The sequence below is a fragment of the Pteronotus mesoamericanus genome, unplaced genomic scaffold (assembly GCF_021234165.1).
Source record: "Pteronotus mesoamericanus isolate MK-2021 breed Mesoamerican mustached bat unplaced genomic scaffold, CSHL_Meso_final contig_90, whole genome shotgun sequence".
Lineage (NCBI taxonomy): Eukaryota > Metazoa > Chordata > Mammalia > Chiroptera > Mormoopidae > Pteronotus > Pteronotus mesoamericanus.
In genome coordinates this window covers 15,054,428-15,077,747 of record NW_026555277.1, presented here as the reverse complement: position 1 = coordinate 15,077,747, position 23,320 = coordinate 15,054,428, and the positions used below count along the sequence as shown (strand labels likewise).

General features: G+C 40.1%; 1 protein-coding gene across 4 annotated transcripts in view; it reads right to left on the bottom strand.

The window, feature by feature from the left end:
- Nucleotides 1–6,316: 6,316 nt before the first annotated feature.
- Nucleotides 6,317–23,320, bottom strand: part of LANCL1 (LanC like glutathione S-transferase 1) — a 39,193-nt gene continuing 22,189 nt past the window's right edge. For 3 of the 4 annotated variants that reach the window (XM_054585694.1, XM_054585695.1, XM_054585693.1), the window contains exons 5-10: nucleotides 15,926–16,061; nucleotides 15,230–15,376; nucleotides 12,525–12,707; nucleotides 10,629–10,805; nucleotides 10,101–10,173; nucleotides 6,317–9,482 (exon numbers count right to left, since the gene is read on the bottom strand). In XM_054585694.1, the coding sequence (XP_054441669.1) occupies nucleotides 9,406–9,482; nucleotides 10,101–10,173; nucleotides 10,629–10,805; nucleotides 12,525–12,707; nucleotides 15,230–15,376; nucleotides 15,926–16,061 (793 nt within the window). In that variant the 3' untranslated portion in view covers nucleotides 6,317–9,405. The remainder of the gene's footprint in view (nucleotides 9,483–10,100; nucleotides 10,174–10,628; nucleotides 10,806–12,524; nucleotides 12,708–15,229; nucleotides 15,377–15,925; nucleotides 16,062–23,320) is intronic. The other variant, XM_054585696.1, reaches the window with a different exon arrangement.

Genomic DNA, 23,320 nt, shown 5'->3' with positions numbered 1-23,320 from the left:
TAGTTAAACTAATTTCTGATATGTCTCATCTCATTATACATCTATGCAATAGTCTCTTTCAATTTTAAATTGAGCTTCAGGGAAGATTAAATACTTAGGTATTCCAGTTTGTATAAAATTTCCAGATCCACTCAAATTAGACTTCCTCTGTCTAAATGACCCTAATCATTCTAATTTAACTAGATGAAGCTTATTTCCTTTCGACAGAGCCTGTCATGTTGAATCTCACCCATGGAGATGAATAGCATGCCAAATGGATAGTAAGTATTCCAGATGTTGCCTTTGCCACTTTCCAGCAAAGTTATTAATAAAGTCAGTTGCTTCTTGTCTTTTTTTTTTTAATCCTCTAATATTGCTGAGAATATAAGCTTCCTTTCTCCTCATTAAGATATGGTAATTTAAAAGTATAGTCAATGGGCTGCTACAGAGGAAGTTGATTTTTATCAAAGTACCTATGCATTGTGAATGGTACGACAGGGACTTGTAGGGCGACCTGGGACTGTGGATGGGAGAGCATAAAGGACCACATGAAGAAGACTGTGACAGAGCTTTGAGTTTGAGGCTGTTTGTGTGTGTGTGTGTGTGTGTTGGAGGGGACCGAACAGCAAAAGAGTGATTATCTTTGCTTTGGGCTGAAATAAGGATAAACATGGGAACAGCTACCATAACAGTTGCTTGATTAAAATGGACCTGCCCTAGCTGGAGTGCAGCAGGAAGGTGAGGGCCTCTTGATTCACCTTCTATCCATAGCTTTGCCCTCTCCTTGCGGCAGCCGGGAGTGACCTGTAGGCCCTGACCACATTGTCGAGGTCCTTCGGTGAAATTTCACGTCTGCCCTCCTGGTCCTGGAAGGACAGTATGTGGCTGGATTGCAGAGGAGCACTGGTGCGGGAGGCGGACAGGAGGCTGGACACAGAGAGCCCAAAAGAGACAAGGCCTGATTCCAGGACACTCTTCTAGATAAAGATGTGTCTTTTCAGGCTTCCGGGACAGAGCTACGTTTTCTTAGGTATGAACAACAGAGACATTCAGAACTGGGAAAAACCCATTCATACTAATGATAATTACAAGACTTTGCCAGTGTGATGGCTTCACCCGTCTCTTTCAAAATACTTTAGGCTTGGTGAATTTTCAGTGAATTTTCCTTTAATAAAAACAAAAACACAACACTTTGAGCTTCCTTCTATCTTGCCCTCTCTTCTTTTAAAACCAAGAAATGGCTTTTGTATTTTCTAGAAGCATAAAAGAATGGCTTAACATTACTCTTGAGAAAGAAGAGGTATCTAAATAATTGGTATAAAGTGAATAAAGTTCTGGTCTTCAGAAAAGCCTCACCTGGCGTCATAAATAACACACATGGAATAATCTTATATATCCAGTCTTGCACTCCCCCCATCCCCTGGGACTTTGGCTCTAGTTAACAATAACCTGACATCCAGTTTAAATTGCTATAAACTTTGAAGTGGAAGGAATCGATTGGCCATTAATGCCATGGTTGAAGTTAATACTCACAGAATTTCCAATACGTTTGAATACTTAGGTGGTTTTGATGTAGATGCCATTTCCTCAAATGTCAACAGAGAAATGCTCTTCTGGATGCAAGTATTTTCCTTCCCATCATCATTATTAATTTTTCAAGTTCATTAGTGATTGAAATTATTAAACTGAGCTCTACTGACATCTGGTGGACAAAATCTGTTTCTCATTATATTACCAACTCAGTAATGCTCAGGTTTTGCTAACTAGATGGTTATTATTAATTAAATCAAGCAAAGCTGTACTAAATGAGATAGAAAATAGAACTAAGCTAAACATAAGATCATTAATCAGCATGTAATAAACCTAAGTAAAGGTTTTTATGTCCATTGCTCTAGCCGGGAGAACCACGTTTCCTTTTGGTGGTTTAACATTTTCTGAGTGATCTCTCTGTATTGGACACTGTATATACACAGTGGGGCCAGTACTTGGACAGGCCCCTTCTTCCAGGAGCAGAGGGTCTGGTGGGGAAGACAGATTATTTCAGAAAGTATTCTCTCTATGGGGCCTCCTCTTTCAGCAGCAAGATGTGATGCTGTACTCATTGTTCCAAGAGCATCTTTGAGCAGTTTGATTTTGTCCCTTAGGCAATGCACAGTTTTACTTTGTACTAGGGATTTTTCATAGGCGTACAAATATGTGTGTGTTCTAAAAATACAAGAAAAGAGCAAACTGTAAATTAAATGTCTCCAGAACGTAAAATGTTAACCTATTTTTATTTTTTTAAAATTTAGTGGTTCTCAAGCTTGACTGTATTCTGAATCATTGGAAGGATCCTTAAAGCAGATTGCTGGTTCCCCAGAGTTTCTGATTTAGTAGATCCTGAGTGGGCCCTTGATTTTGCATTTCTAACAAGTTCTAAGTCATGTTAATTAATGTCCCTGCTCCAGAAACTGCACTTTGAGGACCAACAGGCTGAGGACGTTAATTCACCTTTGTTGGCTTGAGCACGTAGGCAGTTGGTAACTGAATTAGGACATTCAGGTGAAGGAGCAACTTGCAGCCATGAGTGGTAGAAAAAATACCGGCTTTTTAAAAGAAAACAGAAGAAAAGGCCGTCAAAGCTGGATCTACAAGAGGGTCTTTCAATGCACTTTAATAAAATGTGAATGAAATTCACTGTTTTTAACTGTGAAATGTAAAACAGCACATGCTACGCATTCACTGTTAGAAGTGGCAGAAAATGCACTGGTCATGTGAACCATCTACACTCAGATCGATTCCTTGTGCAGAGCACCCAGGACATGTTTATGTGGCCGGGAATAGGACCACACTCGTATCAGCCTTTCAGTTTAGGAGAACTAATGGGTGTTTCCTATTTCTAATGAAGTTTCAAGCTTCCTGGGTCAGCCCTGCTCTTACGCACTCATGTGTCCCTGGATAAATGACCTCTGAGAGACCACAGACCTGTATCACTTTATGAAACTCTCATTTAGGAAACATGGAAAATAGATGATGGCAATTAGGAAAAATGACACTGAGTGTATATTACCACTTGGAACATACTAAGAAAAAAAAATTGGAAAAAAAAAGAGACTGAACTGCTTTTGGGTTTTTAAAAAAACCTTTAAAAAGTTGGCTGGCTTGCTAATAATGCAATGTGTCCTCATAAATTCTAAATGAGGGGCAGAGGTGTTCAATTTTCCTCATACAACCCTTGAGGATTCCAGATGACTCAAATTAATTCTTTAGTATAGATATATTCATAGGATTCTCATGTTATCAGAAGCATATGACTTTTGGATTGAAAAAGTTCCTAAATCCTTGGTAATTTTCCCATTAAAATTATAAAGACTTACTTGTTCCAAGACCGTTTCTTTCACTTGCTACAATCACCACCACAGAACACTGGTCACTTGAAGACCATTTTGCCTTGACATTAAGTGAAACTGTGTCATAAGAACTCAGATGCCAGTCATTCTAGCTTGGCTGTGCTCTCGCTCCTAGTGCTGTGCGTTGGTTCACATACAACTATCCTTTCAGCTTTATCAGCCAGCTCCTGACCTTCCATCCTTCTCCTCTACTGAGTCAGGTTTCCACTGCTGGGTTATCTAGTCCCATCAGCCTCAAAGTAAGATCTATGGACAATGGCATGGACGTTGTCTGTCGGCTTGTTACAAATGCAGACTCCCATGGGGCCGGCATTTTAGAATCAGTGTCACAAGATCCCAGGTGATTTGTATGCACAAGAGTGAGAAGCCCCGACCTCAATGTTTTTGTTTTTCAAACAGGTTTCCTCGACTCTCATATACTTCTTTCTCCTTCCATTACTTACCCAAAGCCAGTCTTGTTCAGGTTCCGTATCACATCGACATTACTTGTTTATATTTATCTTCAGATTTAAACAGTCTTTTGTGAGCAGGTGTTATCTTTTCCTAATATTAGTGAGGTGCTACTCTAGCAGTGCAGTTCATGTTGTTTGGGTTGAAGCTCTTCAGGAAAATTACTATGTAGGCGATGAACCAGTTATTAAGGTGCTAATGACTAACAGCAGATTGATGAACTATCTCTTTGAAAACATTTGCATTTTAACAGGACTCCTGAAGGAAACGAATTTAACTGAAATCATTAATGCTAATGGTAGGAGTTTTTGAGAAGTTAACTGAGTGGAAATAATTTGGCGAGCAAGTGACTTTCTGTCCTCAAATTTCCCTCCACCTCACCCATCTCTAAGATGGTCCAAATGAAAGTGCTCCTGGGCTGGCTGAGTGGCTTTTAAAGGGTCTCCTCCCAGCAGGATTATGAACTCCAATATCTCCACATACAGCCCCAAACCTGAGGTCACACAAGGCCTGGGCATTCTTGAAGTGTGTGGAACAAAGAGTGGGAGGGAGCTGACAGGAACATTAGAATACATTTCCTTGCGATGGCTCATCTCATCAGTTGTCTTCTTCACCACCCGAGTTGTAAGAGTAGGGGTGTCTGTTCAAGCACACGGTGCCCCCAAAGCCCCCAGGAACCTTCCGTACAAACACACACGTGTTCAGTGAATTTAGGGAATACAATGGTTTTAAAATATTGCTCATGGCATGGTTAAATAAAGCGGCATGTCTGCAGCCTGAGAGACAGATGGTAGCAGTTTGGATTATAGTGGCGAGGGGGTGCGCGTTCATTCCTGAATGCTGAATCCCAAGACATCAGTATTAACCATCACCTTTCACAGCAGGCCACATCAGGATTTTGGGGGGTGACTAGTGCCTTTCTTAATATCCCAACTCCATCAGAGAAATTAGGCAACTGTGACACTATTTTATAAATGGATTTATCAAGAATTTTGCCTTTCCCTGCATAATGACTATGTACCTCACGAATGCTTTCTCTAATACGTATTTGTAGAGTGATAGAACATTAGCTGCAGATTTAATGTCACCGTGGTTGTAATTTGCATGTGGATGAAAGGTTAACATAATGTTGAAATGAGAAATTAAACTGGTTCAGTATGAGCAGCGGTGCTGCTAAGATCCATTTCTCTGTTCTCATTATTGCATCTCTTGGTTTATTGTGTTTGCTGCTTTCTCCCATTACTCACAAAATTGTCAAATAAGTCCCCAAGGATGCACTTGCACAGGCTTCTGGAAAATAGTGTTTGAATAGTTTACATAATGGGCCCGATGAAGCCAACGTGTTCTCCATTGCAAAGAAGCCAAGGTTCTCTCCCTGTTTGTTGACCCTCAGCTTTAGAAGGAAGAGGGAGAGTTTGGATGAGAAAGTAAATCATCAGGGGACTGACTGTTAGGCTTTTCTTAGTTTAAATGATGTTTGCAAGAGTAGAGAATTCATGAGACTTTTAATAACACTCACTCCACAGTGGGAACTATCCAGGGAAAAAGAAATGACATAAATATTATTATTATATTCAGGGTATAGGAGAAGGAAGGTCTTTTCTAAAGCAAAGTTAGGGAAAAAAATTAACCTACTACCATTGGTAAGTTGCAGGAGACAAATTACTTCTTTAGGTTTTGTTTGTTCATGAAATTACAACTGTGGTGCAACTTAATGCACTTGTCATTCTTTTCCTTCTGGTAGGAAGATGAGCGAGGCAGCAGCGAAGCCGAGAACAGTGCCAGCTGGCCTGACCAGCTGCGATGTTAGCTTGTGTAGAGGAAGCGGGAACGCGCCAAGCACCCCCTTACAGCCTCTGGGTGGCCTCTGCCCACATCTGAGGACGTGGTACCACCATCCATACCTTCATTCAATCAAAGACGCCAAATAAAAATGTGAATTTATCTTCAGTATTATGAGCCATTCAGACAATAGACTAGGGGTACCAAGGGCATTTTAGTCACATGTACCTGATGACAAAATCTAATTCAGGGACGAAACAAGTATTGTAATTTGGCAGGTCTCTGTCGTGCTAAGTGACACTATATAGCTATGTCACAAAAGTTAGTGATACAAAGTCATGCCAGGTGATTCAGCAGAACTCCTTTCCAACTTCTGCATATACATTTTATAATTATGCCACATTTAATCTCTTCCTCTTTTCCAAGTTTCTTTCAGAATTGGTCAGCAAGGAAATCAATTTCTAGAATTAGGCCTTTAGTTATTAATCACAGAGTAGATTCTCGTATGAATAACACTCTGCTCTGCTTAAAGCCTTGTAGATTCCTCCTAATCTATAATGATCAGTTAAAAGTATTTTTCTCTAATACATTTCTATTTTCAGAAAGTATTGCAATCTTGTTTGACCAATAATGAAGAAAAAGTCAGGAACAAACACTAGGGAATGTGTAATTGAGAAAAAGCCATCATTTAAGTAAACAAAGAGCACATGACTATATATAGTCCTAATAAAATTTTATTGAGAACCAGTAAGTCAAATCCTTTATAGAACATAGAAATAAATATGATCCCAGCCCTTCCCGATAAGTGGCAATATAATATTAGAGTGAGTTCCCTGAATACCCCAAACACTTTGTTTAATACCTATAGAGGAGAAACAGTTCTATAGATTAGCAATACAGAAATGGGGTGCTCTGACCTTTTAGGGGAAGCAGAAGGGGCTCGATTCAGTATGAGTAACAGAGGACAGAAGATGAGTTCTAGTAGCCAAAGGAATAGATAAATAAATGTACACTCTTCACATTTTGCATTTCAAAATCAGCTGGTAGAAGGCAGGGCATCCTAAGATCAGACACAAATTCACCTGAGGACATAGGAGCAGAGGATCTCTGTCCATGCAGATACAAAGGGAAGCGGTAATAGGAGAGAAAACAGCCTTAGATCCACTTTTACCTAACACTCTATCTACCATGAAGGCTTTTGATGCCAAATAACTGGAGTTGACATCAAAGGTGAAAAGGGAGACAAATGACGCTGAGGGTTAAAGACTGCCGACCTGGGTGAGACCAAAGGTCGGTGGGACTGATGGAAGGAGCTATGATACTGTTGGCATTTTTCCCTTTGGTGGGAGGTTAACCGCCGCAGTTTTCCGTCTCCGCAGGAAGGGACACCCAGACAGGATGAACAGGCACCGCTCAGGAAGCTCTTGGGGCCTGACTGCCTAGGCTTTCCATGGATGTAAGAGACACTACTGAGCCTTCTGGGAGTTCCCTTTCGGGAAGGCTTTTTACCAAAAAGAACAATATAGAGGGGAAAATGATATAACAGAAATACAGCTGAAATGATTCCTCTTTCTTTTAAAACTATGCCAACTAGTGTAAAAGTTTCTTTCAGTTCCTAGCACGGTGGTAGGGTACTGTTTTAGTTCACAGCATTTGCCCATGTTTAAAATACTACTGACTTTCTTTGCTCTTAAGCATAAAAAAAGGCACATATATAATCCTGTCAGTTTTATAAGTCCTAAAAAGGCACCCCCCCAAAGAAATGGTACCTGAATTGTGTTTGTATTGAAGAATTTGATAATGGATTACAGGAGTCAAACTGTAATTTAAATATTAACAAGAATCTTATTCAAAATGCTCTTCTTGTTTTGAAGTCCTCCTGGGGTTAAATTAATCAAGATGTTTGGAGAAGCACTATGATCAAGTCTCTGAATTTCAAGACAAAATGTGTTTTGTTCTTTTTCCCTTAGTTAGTAACTCTAATTGCACAGGACAGTAAGACACTGAACTAAACCAAATGGGTTTTACTCTTTCAAGTTGGACACCCGGCCAAAGGCAAATTAGCTGTACTGTGAGTGCTGATACCACTGATCTGAAACGTTCATGAGAAAGACAGAGCTTGCACACAGCTATCAGCAACTCTGCAGAAACCTGAGAGGACGACGTTGTCCCCGCCTAGCACAAGTCACAGAGGACAAGCTAATCCTAGGATGTGGGCTCTGAGCTGTTGTTTTAGATCCTATTGTCCGTAGCCTTTAAAGGGTCAGCCGATTTCCAATACTACCAGCTATTTCAATTGCCAAGTGGGGAAGAATAGGGGGCTGCTACCTGCCGGAACCAACACGCACACTCAGTGGGGATCTGGCTCAAAGCTCCAATATAAAACAGCATGTTCTTATGACTGAGGGAGCCGTGAGAGGAGCACATTTAAAATTCTTAGACCCTGTTTTTTTAAAGCTGCAAAATGTTCTGAAATCAGTCGAAACATAGAACAAACAAAACAAGCCTGGAAAGGAAGTGATGGGATGAGGAGGAATAGAAGCTGATGACTGAAAATATTTGTACCGGTTTGAAATACCGGGGATTCTACTTCTGCTTTATAAATACCCAATTCTGAGTGCTCAGAAATGGAAGAAGATTAAGCCTAACATATGCAAAAAGGCAAGACACCTTTGTTCTAAGCACGATCCTGGACTTCTGTCAAGAGTTTAGTGCTTTCTTTCCCCCCTCAAGTTCATGGCGATATATATAGCACCCTCCCTCCTTTCAAACTGAAGCAGAGTGCTGTACTGCCCAGGGAAAAGGCCAGTGTCCAGACCGATTGCTGGGAAGGAAAACATGGCTTGCCCCGAACAGCAAGCACCAAAGCGGGGTCACTGCCAAGTAAGTAAACACAAGGCAGAGTGTAGAAGGTCCGTCGGACATGGTGGACTCAGACCCTCAGTGACAACATGGTCGCACCCAGAACACTGCTTTCCTGATCTTATGCTGATTCTAGAGAACAAACAGATTTAAATAAATAGTTATAAAACGCACTAGCTTATTTGAGAAAAAACAATAAACTTATTGTTAGCTTATCTAGAGGTTAACCATCGGTTCAGAATTTTCACAACCAACACTGAATTTTGGAAATCCTTGATGATAATGTTGGCTTATAGCCTGGATGCTTTATTAACAAAAAGAGGCAAATTTCAAAGTATGTTTATCTCTAGTTTAAATAAGCATTGTGAATTTAAAAAATGGCATTTAGGTCCCTAAACTAGTTTGTACCTCTTGCAATTTTTGTCCTTGAAGCACAGAGTTATATTTTTGTTCCCTTTTATAATCAACCACAGAGAAAAGCAAAGGCATGAAACTGTCCCATTGGAGAAAAAATACAGCAGAGCAGAGGCAGAGGGCAACGCCCAACACCATCGTGCATGTAACTTTGTTTACCAACGGGAGTTTCTTGTAAACGTTTTTAGAACAGTAACAGATGACTATATTCATCAGCTTGTTAAATAAGAGTAAGGTTTCCTCCAACTTACAAATTGTGTATATGTATATGCCCTCCAATTTTCATCTCTGTTGCCCAACTTCCTTTTTGGAAGAAAGTGAAGTTAAAGTTAAAAGATTTCCTTGGATATTTTAAAATAAAAGTAAAAGATGAAAAAAAAGGAAATGAACTAAAGACAAATTATGAAAAAAAATCAACGAAACGAGGTCCACTCTTGACTCTGTTTCCTAGAAAAGCAACGGTAGCACTTAGCTCAGGCTTGACACAGAGGCAGGGTCATGCAGTGCTTTGCAGGGGGCAGGCCGCCCTTCACAGTTCGAACGCAGGGAACCTGGCTTTGGACGGCACTAGGAGGTCAGCCAGGAAGTATATTGTTCCAGCCATTCCTGGAGCAAGAGAAAGAGGCAACGGTTAATATACCAAAGCACTCCATCTTAGAGAGTGGCTTTATTTTGTACTATCAACAACCTTCTGGTATTAGTGGCAATGATTTAAGTGAACTGGGCATCAATCTACATTTATATTCCTTGCAGTTAATTATTAGAGGAGATCGCTATTGAGGTGTTCAGCTGCTTCATCCAAGTGGAAGACAGGAGACAGGGAGACAAGTGAAGCCAGACAAGTACAAGGCCCAGCCTGCCATTCACCCTGTGTGAGCACCGTGGGCCACTCAGGGGGCTGAGCCTCTGTCTTCTCATCTGGGACATGAGGATACTGCCTGTATGTCTTGGCTGAGACGATTTAGGACGGCGTCTGCGGAATGCCCGGCCTGGGCCTGGGCCCGTAATGGCAGGCCCCATTCTGACCTTTAGCGTTAGGTCTGTGGCAGTCCATGTGCTAACTGATTTTTCATATTGGGTTGTTGTATCAGGAAATAAAGTAGTAGTGTAAGAACTGATTATAAAATTAAGTTGTTGATAAAACTCTGATTTAAATATGTTAACTACGAAGCAGAGAAGTAGATGCTGATATTGTAAGGCAACTAAGTAATGGGTGGAAAATACCTTCGAAGAGGGAGAAGGGGGTGTCTGGTGTCCTGCATCCGTGTTCCCCATAATCTAAGCACCACTCAGCAAACTGAAAAGGAGACCAAGTTAAATTACCATTGTGAGTTCTTCCAAAGACTCCCCAAAAGTTGACAGAGATTGTCCCTAAGAATTATTCTAAGAAGTTAAGTACTCTCTTCAAGACAGAGGAAAGGGTCAGTGCAGAGAAAAAGGTGGCCTGAAAGAGCGAAATACTGAGGGGCTTTATGAGCTGTTGGCGCCACGCACCTCCAGGGCCGGCACCGAGGAAACACAGGGATAAAGCCACCCTCCGTTTTTCTTTCTCCCATAAATGCTGTTGAGTAGAATTATGTCCTTTTAAAAGAAAGCTAATTCGATTGAATGGTTTTGAAGGTTCTTCTTAAATAACTGTGTGTGTCTGTCCTATAGATAACGTTTAACAAATGAATGAATGAAGTCAGATTAACTAGAAGCCTTTCTACAGCGCCCAGGGGAGTGCTTTCTTTCCCCAGCTCTGACTCCTACCTTACAGGCTCTATACAGGTACTTCATGTCCTGTGTGAGGTTGTACAGCGTCAGGAAGGCGTAGGCATTGCCCGCTGTGCCATGGCACAGCCCGTACCCCTTCTTCAGCAGCCCGTGCTTCCAGATCACATCGGCACACTGATAGGCATCATTGAGATACTGCTCCTCTCTGAACACCTGCAGAATCAAGGGGCGCAGTTTTCTTTCAAAGGACAGGAAAGAAAATTCTATTGATATTCCTCCCTGATAGGAAAGGCGGGGAGATGGGGGAAGGGAGGAGAGAGGGAAATGGCTTGGCAAGAAAGGGTAAGGGCTTTAGAGTCACAGAGATGTGTTACATCAGTGGGAACAAATTATTGAACTTCACTAGTTTGGTTTTTTTCTTAAATAACTGGGGATGACTTCATTGGCCCAGACCGTGGGCATGGTCTAGGTTTTATGTGTATGTGTGTTTGTGTATTTGGGTGTTATTGGTGAAGGAGCATTATTCTACTTCAAAAGCTATTATCATTAAACACTTCCCAAAGAACACATGCTATCTTCCTTGGTAACAACGATGCCCTTCACTATAAGAGGTTTCTTTACATATTGAAGGAGAAACTATTTATAAAGTTGATTATAAAAACTTATTTGGTTATCAACCACTGCAACTTTGTAAGAGAAATAGATACACCTTTACAATCTTTTGTCGACTCCTATCTCTTGACCGAAGACTTGAGGAATATTCTGAGTAGACATTTTAAATACCTCATTGCAAACTAAAATAGAGTCCTTAAAAATAGAGTAAGCCACTTTTAAAAGATTTTTCAAGTTTCTAAAAGTAAACTTTGATATACTAAAAGCTTATTTAGGATATGCGATGCCAGTCTGTAGATTTGAAATTTGTAGATCTGGAACCAATAGACATAGAAATCTTCATTATATCTTTACTGCAGCGTGCTTTTTAGAAGTGATACTGGCATTTTTTTTATTATGGTAAAATATGCATAACATAAAAGTTACCATTTTAATCACTTAAAATACACAATTCCATGACATTAATTACATTCACCTGTTGTATAACCATCACTACTCTCTATTTCCAAACTGAAACTCTGTACATATTAAGTGTTAAATCTGTACCCACTTCCCAGCCCCAGGTAACTTCTATTTTCTTTGTTTGACTTTGCCTATTTTAGATACCTCATAGTAACCATAACATCATGTAAGTAGAATCATACAGTATTTGTCCTTCTGAATCTGGTTTATTTCACTTATATTGTTACCAGTGTTCACGCATGCATGCTATCATGTGAATCAGAAGTTCCTTCTCTCATATAGCAGAATACTATTCCATTGTAGGTATATATCACATTTTGCCTATCCATTCATCTGCAGATGGGCAGTTGGGACTATTTCCACTTTTTAGCTCTTGTGAAAAATGCTGCTGTGGAACACTGGTGTACAAGTCTGCCTGGAGCCTTGATTTTAATTCTTTTGGGTAAATACCTAGGAGTGGAATTGCTGGATCATATGTTGTTTCTAAGTTTAATTTTTTGAGAAACTGCCAAACTGTTTTCTACAGCAGCTGAACCATTTTACATTCCAAGCGGCAATGCGCGAGGTAGATTCCTTCTATTTTTTAACTGAGCTCCTGGAGTGCCCACTTTGGCTCTGCCACTGATGCTGTAATCTTGGCTATTCTGCTTGCCAGTGAGGAGGCTTCTGCTCTATGAAGCAGTGCCTGCTCTGCTACAGATGGGTACCGTGAGGATGAACTGCAATCCATTTAGCAAAAGTGATCTTAGGTCTAACAAGTGATTTGTCTATTGCTCTTTAATTGTGCATAAAACTCATTTGACATTATAGAACTGGGTATTTTCTCATCTATTTCTAAAATGGGACCATTCACAGTACCTTGTAGGCCTGGATGAGCATGTAGATTACCCCAGGGGAACCATGGCACCAGTGGACCAGCAGATCGCGAGTGTCGCCCACACAAGGAGGGTAATTGCCAGACGGGAATTTCAGCTGGCAGACATAGTCTACGCTGGGCTTGACCAGACTATGTAACTTTGCGTGGCTCACTTGAAGGCTGGGCTAGAAATGAGAAAGGGGATTATTAGTTCTGCTGAAGCAAAGAGATCTTCCTGAGCTGCAGGAATGAGTTTTAAACCATAAAGAAAACATGACCAAAAGGAATTGGAAGTCATTAAGAAGTTTTGGAGTCAATATAATTATTTCACCTACTGGAGCAAACTACAACTAGGCTATGAGTTAGCACTTGGGCCTTACGCCCCTATTATTTTTCAGTATTTGTTATCTGCATACATATAAATAATTTTCCTAAGTCAATTCCTGAGACAGTGAGTGTTAAGAGAAGTTTACCACCTTATGCATACATTAAAGCCCAGAAAGAGAAGCAGAGACACACCAACTGCAACTTTCATTATTACATTTATTTAGATGTTTCCAATGGAAGAGGATGCTAACAAGTTAGGAGACAGGGAATCTAGATTCCAAACTGCTGTGTGTCTCTCGATCAAGCCTTTCTGCAGAGGATTTGGAACCGATACTTATATAGGATGATTCTGATACAACAATGTACAGATATAAGACACACTGACATAGCGCATATGAGCCTCCATTTCTGATATAATTTTTAGTTTCTCTTTTTGGTCCTGTTCTTAATTCAAAGCACTGCTCACTTCTTTAAACAAGTTCAAAGTGTTGCCTTTGTCCCACAGGCGGTGAATCTGGGGGGAGGAGGCAGGGCAGTGGTCTGAAGCACAGACAGGAAGCTGTGGTGGCAGGAGTCAGGCTTTCTCAGACACTGACATGCATGAAGTGCTTTAGGGCACATGTAGATTTCACATCATCCAAAGAATTTGTTTAAGCTCAGTATAAAATGCTGGTGTCGAGTGAATGCATTCTCCTCATATTTGCAGAAATTACCCAACATGGCCAAAAAATATTTTGCTTTATGCTAACACGTAGGCATCTCCTGGAATGAATTTTTAGGATTAAAAATTAAATAATTTTTAATAGATAATAATCTGCCAATGGAAAACTCAGTACTTGGGTTTCCAGGTTTCTTACTACAGAAGACAAAAGGAGGCAGAGGACAAGATGCTCCTGATGATCTACTTCAATGAGAAGTCATGTGGTTGCCCTGACCTGTGCGGCTCAGTGGGTTGGGCATCATCCCACAAAGCGAAAGGTCACTGGTTTGATTGCCAGTCAGGGTACATGCCTGGGTTGCAAGTTTGGCCCCTGGCTGGGGTGTATGCAAGAGGCAACCAATCAGTGTTTCTCTCTCACATTGATGTTTCTCTCCCTCTCTTTTTCTCTCCCTTCCTCTCTCTGGGAATAAATAAATAACAAAAATAAAATCAAATAAAAATTAGAGAAATAGAAAGGTCATGTCGTTGTTCAGTCACTGACATGTGTGACTCTAACTTATCTTAAGACTTCAGAAAATGTGAACTCTCCTGAAAACTTTAGAGACTCTGTATTTATTTCTGGAAATAGGAAGCCGGTGAGGGTATATGTCAGAAAATAAAGAAATTTAAGCCTAAACTGTTGAGATCCCTAATTATAAAACTCTTAACTGAGAAGTATAGAATAAATACAACAGTTGGTCTCCTACAACCATTAAAACTCAAAGTGTGACTTTGCATTTAAAAGCAGTAATAACCTTGAGTTTTCCAGCATCATTGTCATTGTTTAGTTACGGGGAGAGGGCAGGTCTGACATTGATTTTGCATTATTATAGCCAGCTACTCAACCAGCTAGTAGTATGTATGTCGAAGCGCTCATGCTGAACATATTAATGAAACACTTCTCTTTATGCCACATTGTATTTCGGGAAGGTGAGTGGGACACCTTTGCTACCATTGAAAATCAATTTTCTTTTGCCATAAATTCTTATTCACAAGTGCCAATTTCTCCTTAAAGAGAGCTAAATAAGCCCCCAGAAATGATGCTCCCAAGAGAAGTGCTCTTCTGACCTCCCCTCTCAGAATATGCTGGCTGCAGTGAATCCCACCTGTCCTTCGTCGATCTGACTTTGGCTGACGTTCCCCAATAGTATTAGATCTGAAGAATTGTTGAGCATAGCCTATTCAGCTATTTCTTGGGTAGGTTACACAAAATCCATTGGAAAGGCTCCTTAGCTTTGCTCTCTAAGTGAGCCTTAGGCAACATATGCTCATTTGGTTTTTTATTGATTTTGGTCTTACTTCCGGAATTTGTTTCAGTGGGTTGTAACTTACAAAGTGAGATAACATTCTTAGTTTAAGACATTTACTGAAAGAGAAGAGCAGAGCAGAAGGCACTTCATACAGAGGTATAGGTTAGAACACTTTAGTCGGGGCAAGTGGAGCTAGGTAGACAAGCATGGTCATCCACAAACCAAGGTCATTTCAAAGCACAGTGCCTTTTATATTTGTACATTTGAAATGCACCTTGGCAAACATTGCTCTTGTTTGTCTAGGCCAGTCATTATAAGGGGGGTGATGCAGTAGTTGACAGAATGAAAAAACAGAGCTGGAGCCCCGTGTTCTGCCCTAGAGAGTAAAGGCAGGAACGCAGGGTACAGTCTTGCCGCTGTCACCTCTTACCTGCATCAGGAAGTAATAAATTCCTGCCAGGCCGTGAGCAGCCCCCACATAATATTCTTGGTACCATTCATACATCAGTGGAGTCTTTCCTGTGAAGTTCCTTTTTCTGGATAGGTTTTCTCCAGACGTCAAGACTGTTTCACAAATCTATAGGGAGAAAGCCAAACAAAATAACGAGAGAATTAGAGTAAAAACCCTCTTAGTGGAGGTAAGGACCTTTTTGCATAAATACTGGGAATGTGGTGAATCAGATACTGCCTTAAGCCATGGAAGGGCGCAGTTTAATTCAGCACTCAGAGAAATGGGTGTGACTATACTCTGTCTAAAAAGGGGAGGGTAGGGGAGATCTTGGAACTCTTCTCACTAGGGCTTGCAAGAATTCACTTGCGGAAGGAATGCATAATTGACTCAGGCACCAAAGGAGATACCTGCGCCTGGAAGGTGCAATCTGGCCCCGTGTTCTTGGAAAGGGCCACTACACTCTCAAAGGGCTCAACTTCTCACTGAGTCACTCTCTACAGTGTTCCCAATAGCGCTCAGCATGAAGCTATTGCTTCTCTGACCATGCCTGTCCTTCAGAGGTCAATATAAACTTCTAGCTACTTGGGATAGCTAACAGGAGAAATAAACCAACAGTTCAGACAGATGGTAAGTGGAATCCTGGAAAGACCCCCCAAAAGCACAAAAGCATGGTACCTGCTGAATATGGCTTTGAGGAATCTTTTCTACTCCAAAGTTCTTGTTCACAAAGAGAAGAGCATAAATGTAGCCCACTCGTCCATAGAGTATTTCATTTGGAACATGAGGATCAATCTTATTTAGGTGAATTAGCCTGAGAAGAAAAATATATGCTTAAGGTAATTTGAAAGGAATTAGGAAGTCATATAAACTAAAAAAAAAATATGGCCATTTGGAAAACATACAGCATGACATATGTTTATTATATTATTATTTTAATGTTTTTTATTGTATTTTTTCCATTACCATTTAGTCCCCTCACTCCCTTCTTCCCCCTGAAAATCACCACACTGTTGTCCATGTCCATGAGTCCTTTTTCCTTTTTGCTCAGTCCCTCCACCTCCTACCGCTTCCCTTAGCTGTCAGCCTGCTCTCCATCTATGAGTCTGCCTCTATTTTGCTTGTTAGTTCAGTTGGTTCATTAGATTCCACATATGAATGAAATCATATGGTGCTTGTCTTTCTCCGCCTGGCTTATTTCATGTAGCATAATGGTCTCTAGGTCTGTCCATACTGTTGCAAAGAGTAAAATTTTCTTTTTCTTTTTTCACGGCTGAGTAGTATTCCATCGTGCAAATGCGCCACAGTTGTTTTATTCACTCATCTACCAAAGGACAGTTGGGCTGCTTCCGTATCTTGGTGACTGTAAATGACGCTGACATGAACATAGGGGTGCTTATGTTCTTCTGAATTAGTGTTTTGGGTTCCCTTGGCTTGGTGCAGCCACTGTGGAAAGCAGTATGGGGATACCTCAAAAAATTAAAAATGGACCTGTCTTTTGACTCAGCAGTCCCACTTCTGGGAATGCTATAATATTTTCAATGTATAATTATAATATGTTATCATACATTAAATATTAAGTGGGCTGGGCCAGAGCACAAGTGATAATCGGGATTCAAAGCTTAACCCTTGACTAAGTTTCTTTTCTTCAGTTCACAGTGGAGCTGTTAAACAAGATATTCAGGGAATGAAAGAACACAGGGCCACGGCCGAGGCCCCCTGGGGGCTCCCTCGTTCTGCACTGGAGGCCTGCCCGCAGACTAGCAGCTGGGGTCAGAAAGGCTCAGAACTGTGTAGTCTGGAGAAAGAACTGAGTCACACTCAAAGGGCCACCTACTTCTATAAAATGAGATGCTTGCTGCACCCGCTATCTTCTTGTTTGGTTTGTTGCTTCATGTGTCATTAGGCCTACCTGAAGTGTCTACACGCACGGCGGCCGGGTCCGCCATGACGGAGACTACGTGCCAATGGCGCAATGGGACCGGTCTCCCAGCTGCTGGTACTTCTTTTCAGGAAAACCACGGTTAACAATTTCCTATATGTTCCTAAAATTATTTTATGCACATACACCTAAATATACATATTTATAAATGTATCTCCCCAAATGGTCTGTGGCTTGCTCTTCAACAATACATCTTGACAACCATTCTATATCAGCACATACAGACAGTCTCATTCTTTATCACAGTTGTGCAGTATTTCAATGAATGGGTGTATTGTACTTTATTAGTTACCTATTGATAGATTCAGTTTAGCTTCTCAAAAAACGTTATTTTTGGTTCTGGTTCTAGGGAAGAAGGAGGAAGCACACTCCACCCTGCCTCCTCTCTCTTTAACTGCTGCTCCAGGCCCTGGTGAGTATGCATGAAGCAGCTATCTGAGGACTCTGAGAAGCAGCAGGCAGAATGGGGAAGAAGATGAGCAGGTGAAGTAGCGCCAAGCTAGTGGTGAGTTCCCCATATTCCCCTGCTGATACGTCCCTGCCTGGAGCTCAGTACAGCTCACAGCCTGGAAGTGGGCATCAAGGGGCTGAAAGGGAGCCCCAGAAGAAACGCTGTAGTTTTGGGTTAGAAAGAATGGCAAAGGGAACACCTAGTATGAGAGAGTGGGTGAAACACCTCATTCTTCTTTATTTTCCTTTTTCTGTTTTCTGTTTTCTCATACCCCAGGCACATGGTGGTGGCAGGATGTGAGGTCGACCGGGGCCCACAGGAGCCGAGGCATTGAGTGAGGGGCTTCCTCACGGCTCAGGGGAGCTGCGGTCCCCGGGGGGCAGGGCGAGCCTCCGCTGCTGCTCTTTCGGGCTTCCCCACCACTTGGCCTCAGATGCAGGCACAGCCATGGCAGAGTGCGGTAACCGAAGCCCCAGATTTCTTTCCAGAGGACCCAGAAAAGAAGCCCCAGGTACCCAGAAATTAGGTAGTGTTCACAGAGGGAGATGAGCTCAGCAAAGCGACCACATTTGTAGTCTGAACTGAGAATGAACCTCCCCCCTTTTTTTATGTGTGTGTATGTGGGGAGTGAGGGGGGGTGGGGGCAACAAATAAGATATGTAGGGAAAATGTCCTTGCCATTTTAGATTTTTTAATCACATGAAATTTTGAAAGCACATCTCAGTTATCCCTGAATTATCCTAAAATTAAATGTTACACCATTTATTAAAACAACTATTTTTTGTGTGTGTGTGAAACTTGATAAAATGATATTAATACCCTGGAAAAGTATGAGGGAAAAGCCCTAGATTTTCTAGAAAAGAATAATTATGAGAGGTCATTAGCCATATCAAAGAATGGCTTTGTCATCAAGCAGCTTATGACACTAAACTGGCACTAACCTTGCAACTTCACCCCTGTACTGCAAATTTCTCACCTATAAAATAAATGGTCCCTTCCAACTGAAAAATTCTCCCAAGTTGTCTGTGTGGAAATTTATCTTAAAAGTAGTTAAGTATACAGAGCGCCTGTGTATATATCTCATCTAACTTTAGTCTATACACTAGGCATAGTTAATTAACGTTTAAAGTATCAAAAATCACACCCTGAGGTGATTGTTTATATTTAAAGTAGTGTACTCAGGAATCAACATTCAAAGGTACAATACTTATACTTTAAATAACTTTATCAAAATCTACACCAGATGACTTGTTAGTAAGTGCAGTAAGGAATGTCAGAAAACGGCTTTTCACTGGTGGAACGCGCGGTGAAGACGAGCGGGAGGTCCGGCAGATGGTACAGGCTCTACCACTATTCGATGGGTGAGACTTACGAAGGGCCTACGGTGTGGCTTTCTTCTGAGCAACAGAGACAGGTTGGGGGCCGCTTGCATGCATTTGTATCTCCTTTCCAATCAATGTTTGTACATTTGGCAGAAGCTGGTCAACAGCTTGGGCTTTCATTTTAGCAGATTCAGTGGTAAGGTTATAACTGGGCAGTGGTGGGTATACAGTCTCTACCTCCAACAGCTGGAAGCTACCAATGTCTACAAAAACCAAAGACAGGCAAGCAAGCAGACAAAACCTGACTACTGCTACCGCTAGGTTCTACACCAACAGGAGCAGTGAGAAGAGCGAGCTCCAAAGGGAAGGTAGTTGGAAAAGAGCAAGTAGCTGTCCCCTCCCAACGCCTCCCACCACTTCCTTACATCTATGGGGAGACCAGGGGAGCACTCACAATTTCATATTGTGAGTGTTCATATTGTGAAGAAGACGTGTTTTAATAACCAGAGTGAGATAGCTTTAGAGACTAACGGGGGACAACAGTTATGAACAAATGGAGAAGAAGTTATGAAAGGGTCCTTAAGCAGGAAAGAGGGGTTTGAAAAGCATGGCTGGTTATTATTGACAAAGTTAAATTTTTCTATATATTGTATCTCAACAAATGGAGGCATTTCAATCAAATTGGTTAAGTATGCAAATGATGGCTCATGCATATTTTTTCTTCTACGAATACAGGCAGTAAACTCACAGTGGAACAAACAGTGTCATCTTAGGTATAGGAACACAGTGGTAAGAGATTGCTTTTAATTTTCTTGTAACACCTTGACTCTCCCCCCGCCCCAATATCCACAGGGTCATCTGGATGGTAAGAATTATGGTCCATTCTGTTTTCTACTTCAGTATCATACACACACACTCCTAATCTTTTTAAAGAACTTAAAAACATTTAAGAAAAATTCTTTTTTTAAAAAAATGTCCAACTGGCAGGTCAGTAACACTGAGACCTTAAGAAAATAAAATCTGTTTATTAGATATAAATTCATCTGTTGTAGTAAACAGAATGAATGTTTCAGAGTCTTAATGAGAATTTTTAAATCAAGTTTTAATGTAAATGTATCAAACCATAGAATTTCGATATAAAAAAGCACTTTTGATTTACTTTTGCAAAGGAGATTAAAAGAAATATTCAAAGAGAAATTATCCTGAATTTTTCTAACCAAACACTACTCTATGGAAGTTTCTCAGAACAATTATTGCATTAACTCCAATGGTGTTCTCGTCTAAATAAAAATGTTTGAACCACTGTATCAGAAAACACCTTTCCTTTATTTGCCACTATTATGACCTGCATTACCGCTAGGTGGCAATATATATCAATAATTAGCATTTCAATTATTTTGCAGCCAAAACATATTTGCATTTGAGAAGTTCAAAGTAGGTAGCAAATACCTTTCAAATCTTTGAAAATAAAGTATTGTTCAGAGCATCTCCTTAAAACAATACTTTACAGTTTAGGGTAAAACGTAAGTATGAATTCCATCTTCTTCTGGATTTGAATTCAAATCATTAAAAGTCATTAGTTGGGTCTGATGATTATTAAAGGTAGAAGTTTTAAATTCATGTTTTACATGCCATATTCTTAAGACAAAAAGAAAAGTAGCAGCATTTATAAGTCATACTGGTTATTTTATATGTTTTCAGAAATTCTCAAACCCAGAAGCACATCATGCAGCTCCATTTATTTGTTTTAATATGTTGATATTAATAGCAACCAATCTGAGGGAAGAATAAAGACATATAAAACAGGATAATTCTGTTCCACTCTTAGCAATACTTCCCCAGGGTGTCACTGGGGAGAGTTTTTTTTTTTTTTTAAATAAAAATTCCTTTTCCTACTCATCACACTACAAAAGAGAGAGGGTATAATTTTCTACCAGAAAGCCGAAAGTTCTTCATCACTTTTGAGTACTGGCCCTGAAGCACTATATATGTCAGGTTAGTCACTTAACTGGGTACCAAACAGGGAGCGCTTTCTATTTGGATAGTGGCACCAACAGTCTCTTCATAAAACGAAGGGTAAAAACTGACGACTATACAAAAATCAGGCACCAGGAAGAACTAGCGCTATTTACCACCCTACCCTCAGGCCAACTGCAGGACAAACTGAACACACATACACAATTTCTTTCTCTCCTCACCTCCCTTCCTCCCTCTGTCTCTCCCTCATTCTTTCTGTCAGCCTCCTTTTGGAGAGTATAAATGCAATTTGGGCATTTTCTATACCTCTGGAAGCCTTCGGGGCCCCAAAGTTAAGAACCTTTATCTTAGGGAAACACTGATTTCTTTGTACTTTGGTTTCTTTGTCTAAGGATTAGAGTCTTGATGATCCCCCAAGACCCTTTGGTTTCTAAAACTCAAAATTTTGGGTCTGAAAGACTACAATATTAAGAAATATAGGAAAGACGTTAACAGTGAGACGAGACCTCGGTTATTGTCTTCCTTAATGACATCAATTAATTCTAGATTTCCTGAAACTGAATTGAAAAGACAAAGATTTTTCCTTAAAAGGGAGAAAATGTGAAACTACAAATATTTCTTCTTTTTCTTCTGCCATGAAATCCAGAAATATAAAAAATTGAAGCTGTGGCCACAATCAATGTATTTTCCTATCGTAAATTCACATTCTATATTTTTAACATTAACAAGTTTACTGGCTGTAAAAAAAAATTGTTAAAGTGTCATAAAAATTTTTAAAAAGACATAACAAAAACACCTTTATTACCAAGGTATAAAAAACTTGAAGCTTACTCGTAAGAGTGTTTTAAAATAAACCAATATTACTATATGGTACTACTCCCAAAGGCTATTTCTTAGAACAATAGGCCCTAAGATGTCATGAGGAAAAAGTGCTGTCTAAATGACACGTTTGACAAACTCTGCTCCTTAGAGTAGGTGGAGTTTCTCTTCAGACTCTCTGAAGACTCTGGGCAGACCGTAAAGTTAGGTATTTACCTTTGTTTAATTAATTCCCCCAGTCTGTTTAAATATACACGACTGGTATTTAACAAATATTAACATCTATTAACATTTTTCACACAGCAAACTAGTATTATTTGGTTGCGCATATATGAGAAAGGCTGGCATTACAAACAAAATATTGGGATCACTACAGTTTAGTTTTATGATACTTAAAAGAGAGATTCATTCAACGGGACTTTCTTGTGAACCTGTAAAGCAGATAGGTGGCTGATGGTCTGAAACTGGCTATGCAAAACCAATACAAAGGTAGCTTCTGTATTTCAAATTTAGATGGGTATGAAATATTTTTGTATTGGCTGATTTCATGCAAGTTAATTACTATGAAAGGGATACATATATGAATTAAACTTTTGGGGAAATCAGTCTTGTTTCACTTGCGATTTTGATCAAGCTTAATGACAGATTTATATTAAATGCTTCTCAGTCCTGGAATGGAATGTTCATAGTTTTTTTCTCTAAAATACACTGGTACTACATTTTTTGTTTTTAAGTTGCACTAGATAATTTCTAACCTCTGACAGGTGTATCACAGGCATGTATAAAAACGGTATTCAGAAGTCTATGTCAATTCAGGGGATGTTTTAGTATAATTCACAGATCATTATAGGTACAGCACAAGGTTCCTTGGATCCTCCTCCATCCCCTCTTTTGTTAGTTTCCAGTGGAAAAAGTTAGTTACAATAAGAAAATATCACTGTATGGGAAAAGATTGGGGGCCGAGGGAGAATTCGCATATATATGCTCAAACAACAAGAGTAGGGCCGAATCCTTCCTTAAATACGACACAAACCCTATCTTAAAAAAAAATCTAGTGACAGTGTATTCTATAACATGGATGATCATGCTAAGTGAAATAAGCCAGTCACAAAAAGACAAATGTTGAATGAGTCCCCTTACATGAGATACTCAGAGTGGTTAAAAATCAGAGACAGAATGTAGAACAGAGGTTGCCAGGGGCTGGGGTGGGGGAAGTGGGCACACATTCAGTTTCACAAGATGAAAAGAGCTACAGCGGCGGAAGGTGGTGACGGTTGCACAGCATCAGGCATGTAAGTAATTCCATTGAACTGTAGACTTAAAAATGGTTAATATGGTAAACTTGATGTTATATATATATGTTACCACAATAAGAAAAAATTAGGAAAAAAGGAATCAAATGTAAATTCTAGAACTAAAAATTGCAGTGTCTAAAAATAAAAAATTCCTTGGATGGGCTTAACAGCAGAATGGATATAACAGAAAAAACAAAACAAAACAAAACAAAAAACAGCACTTTTTTCTCAAGTGAACTGAGAAAACATCAACATTACCTAATCTTA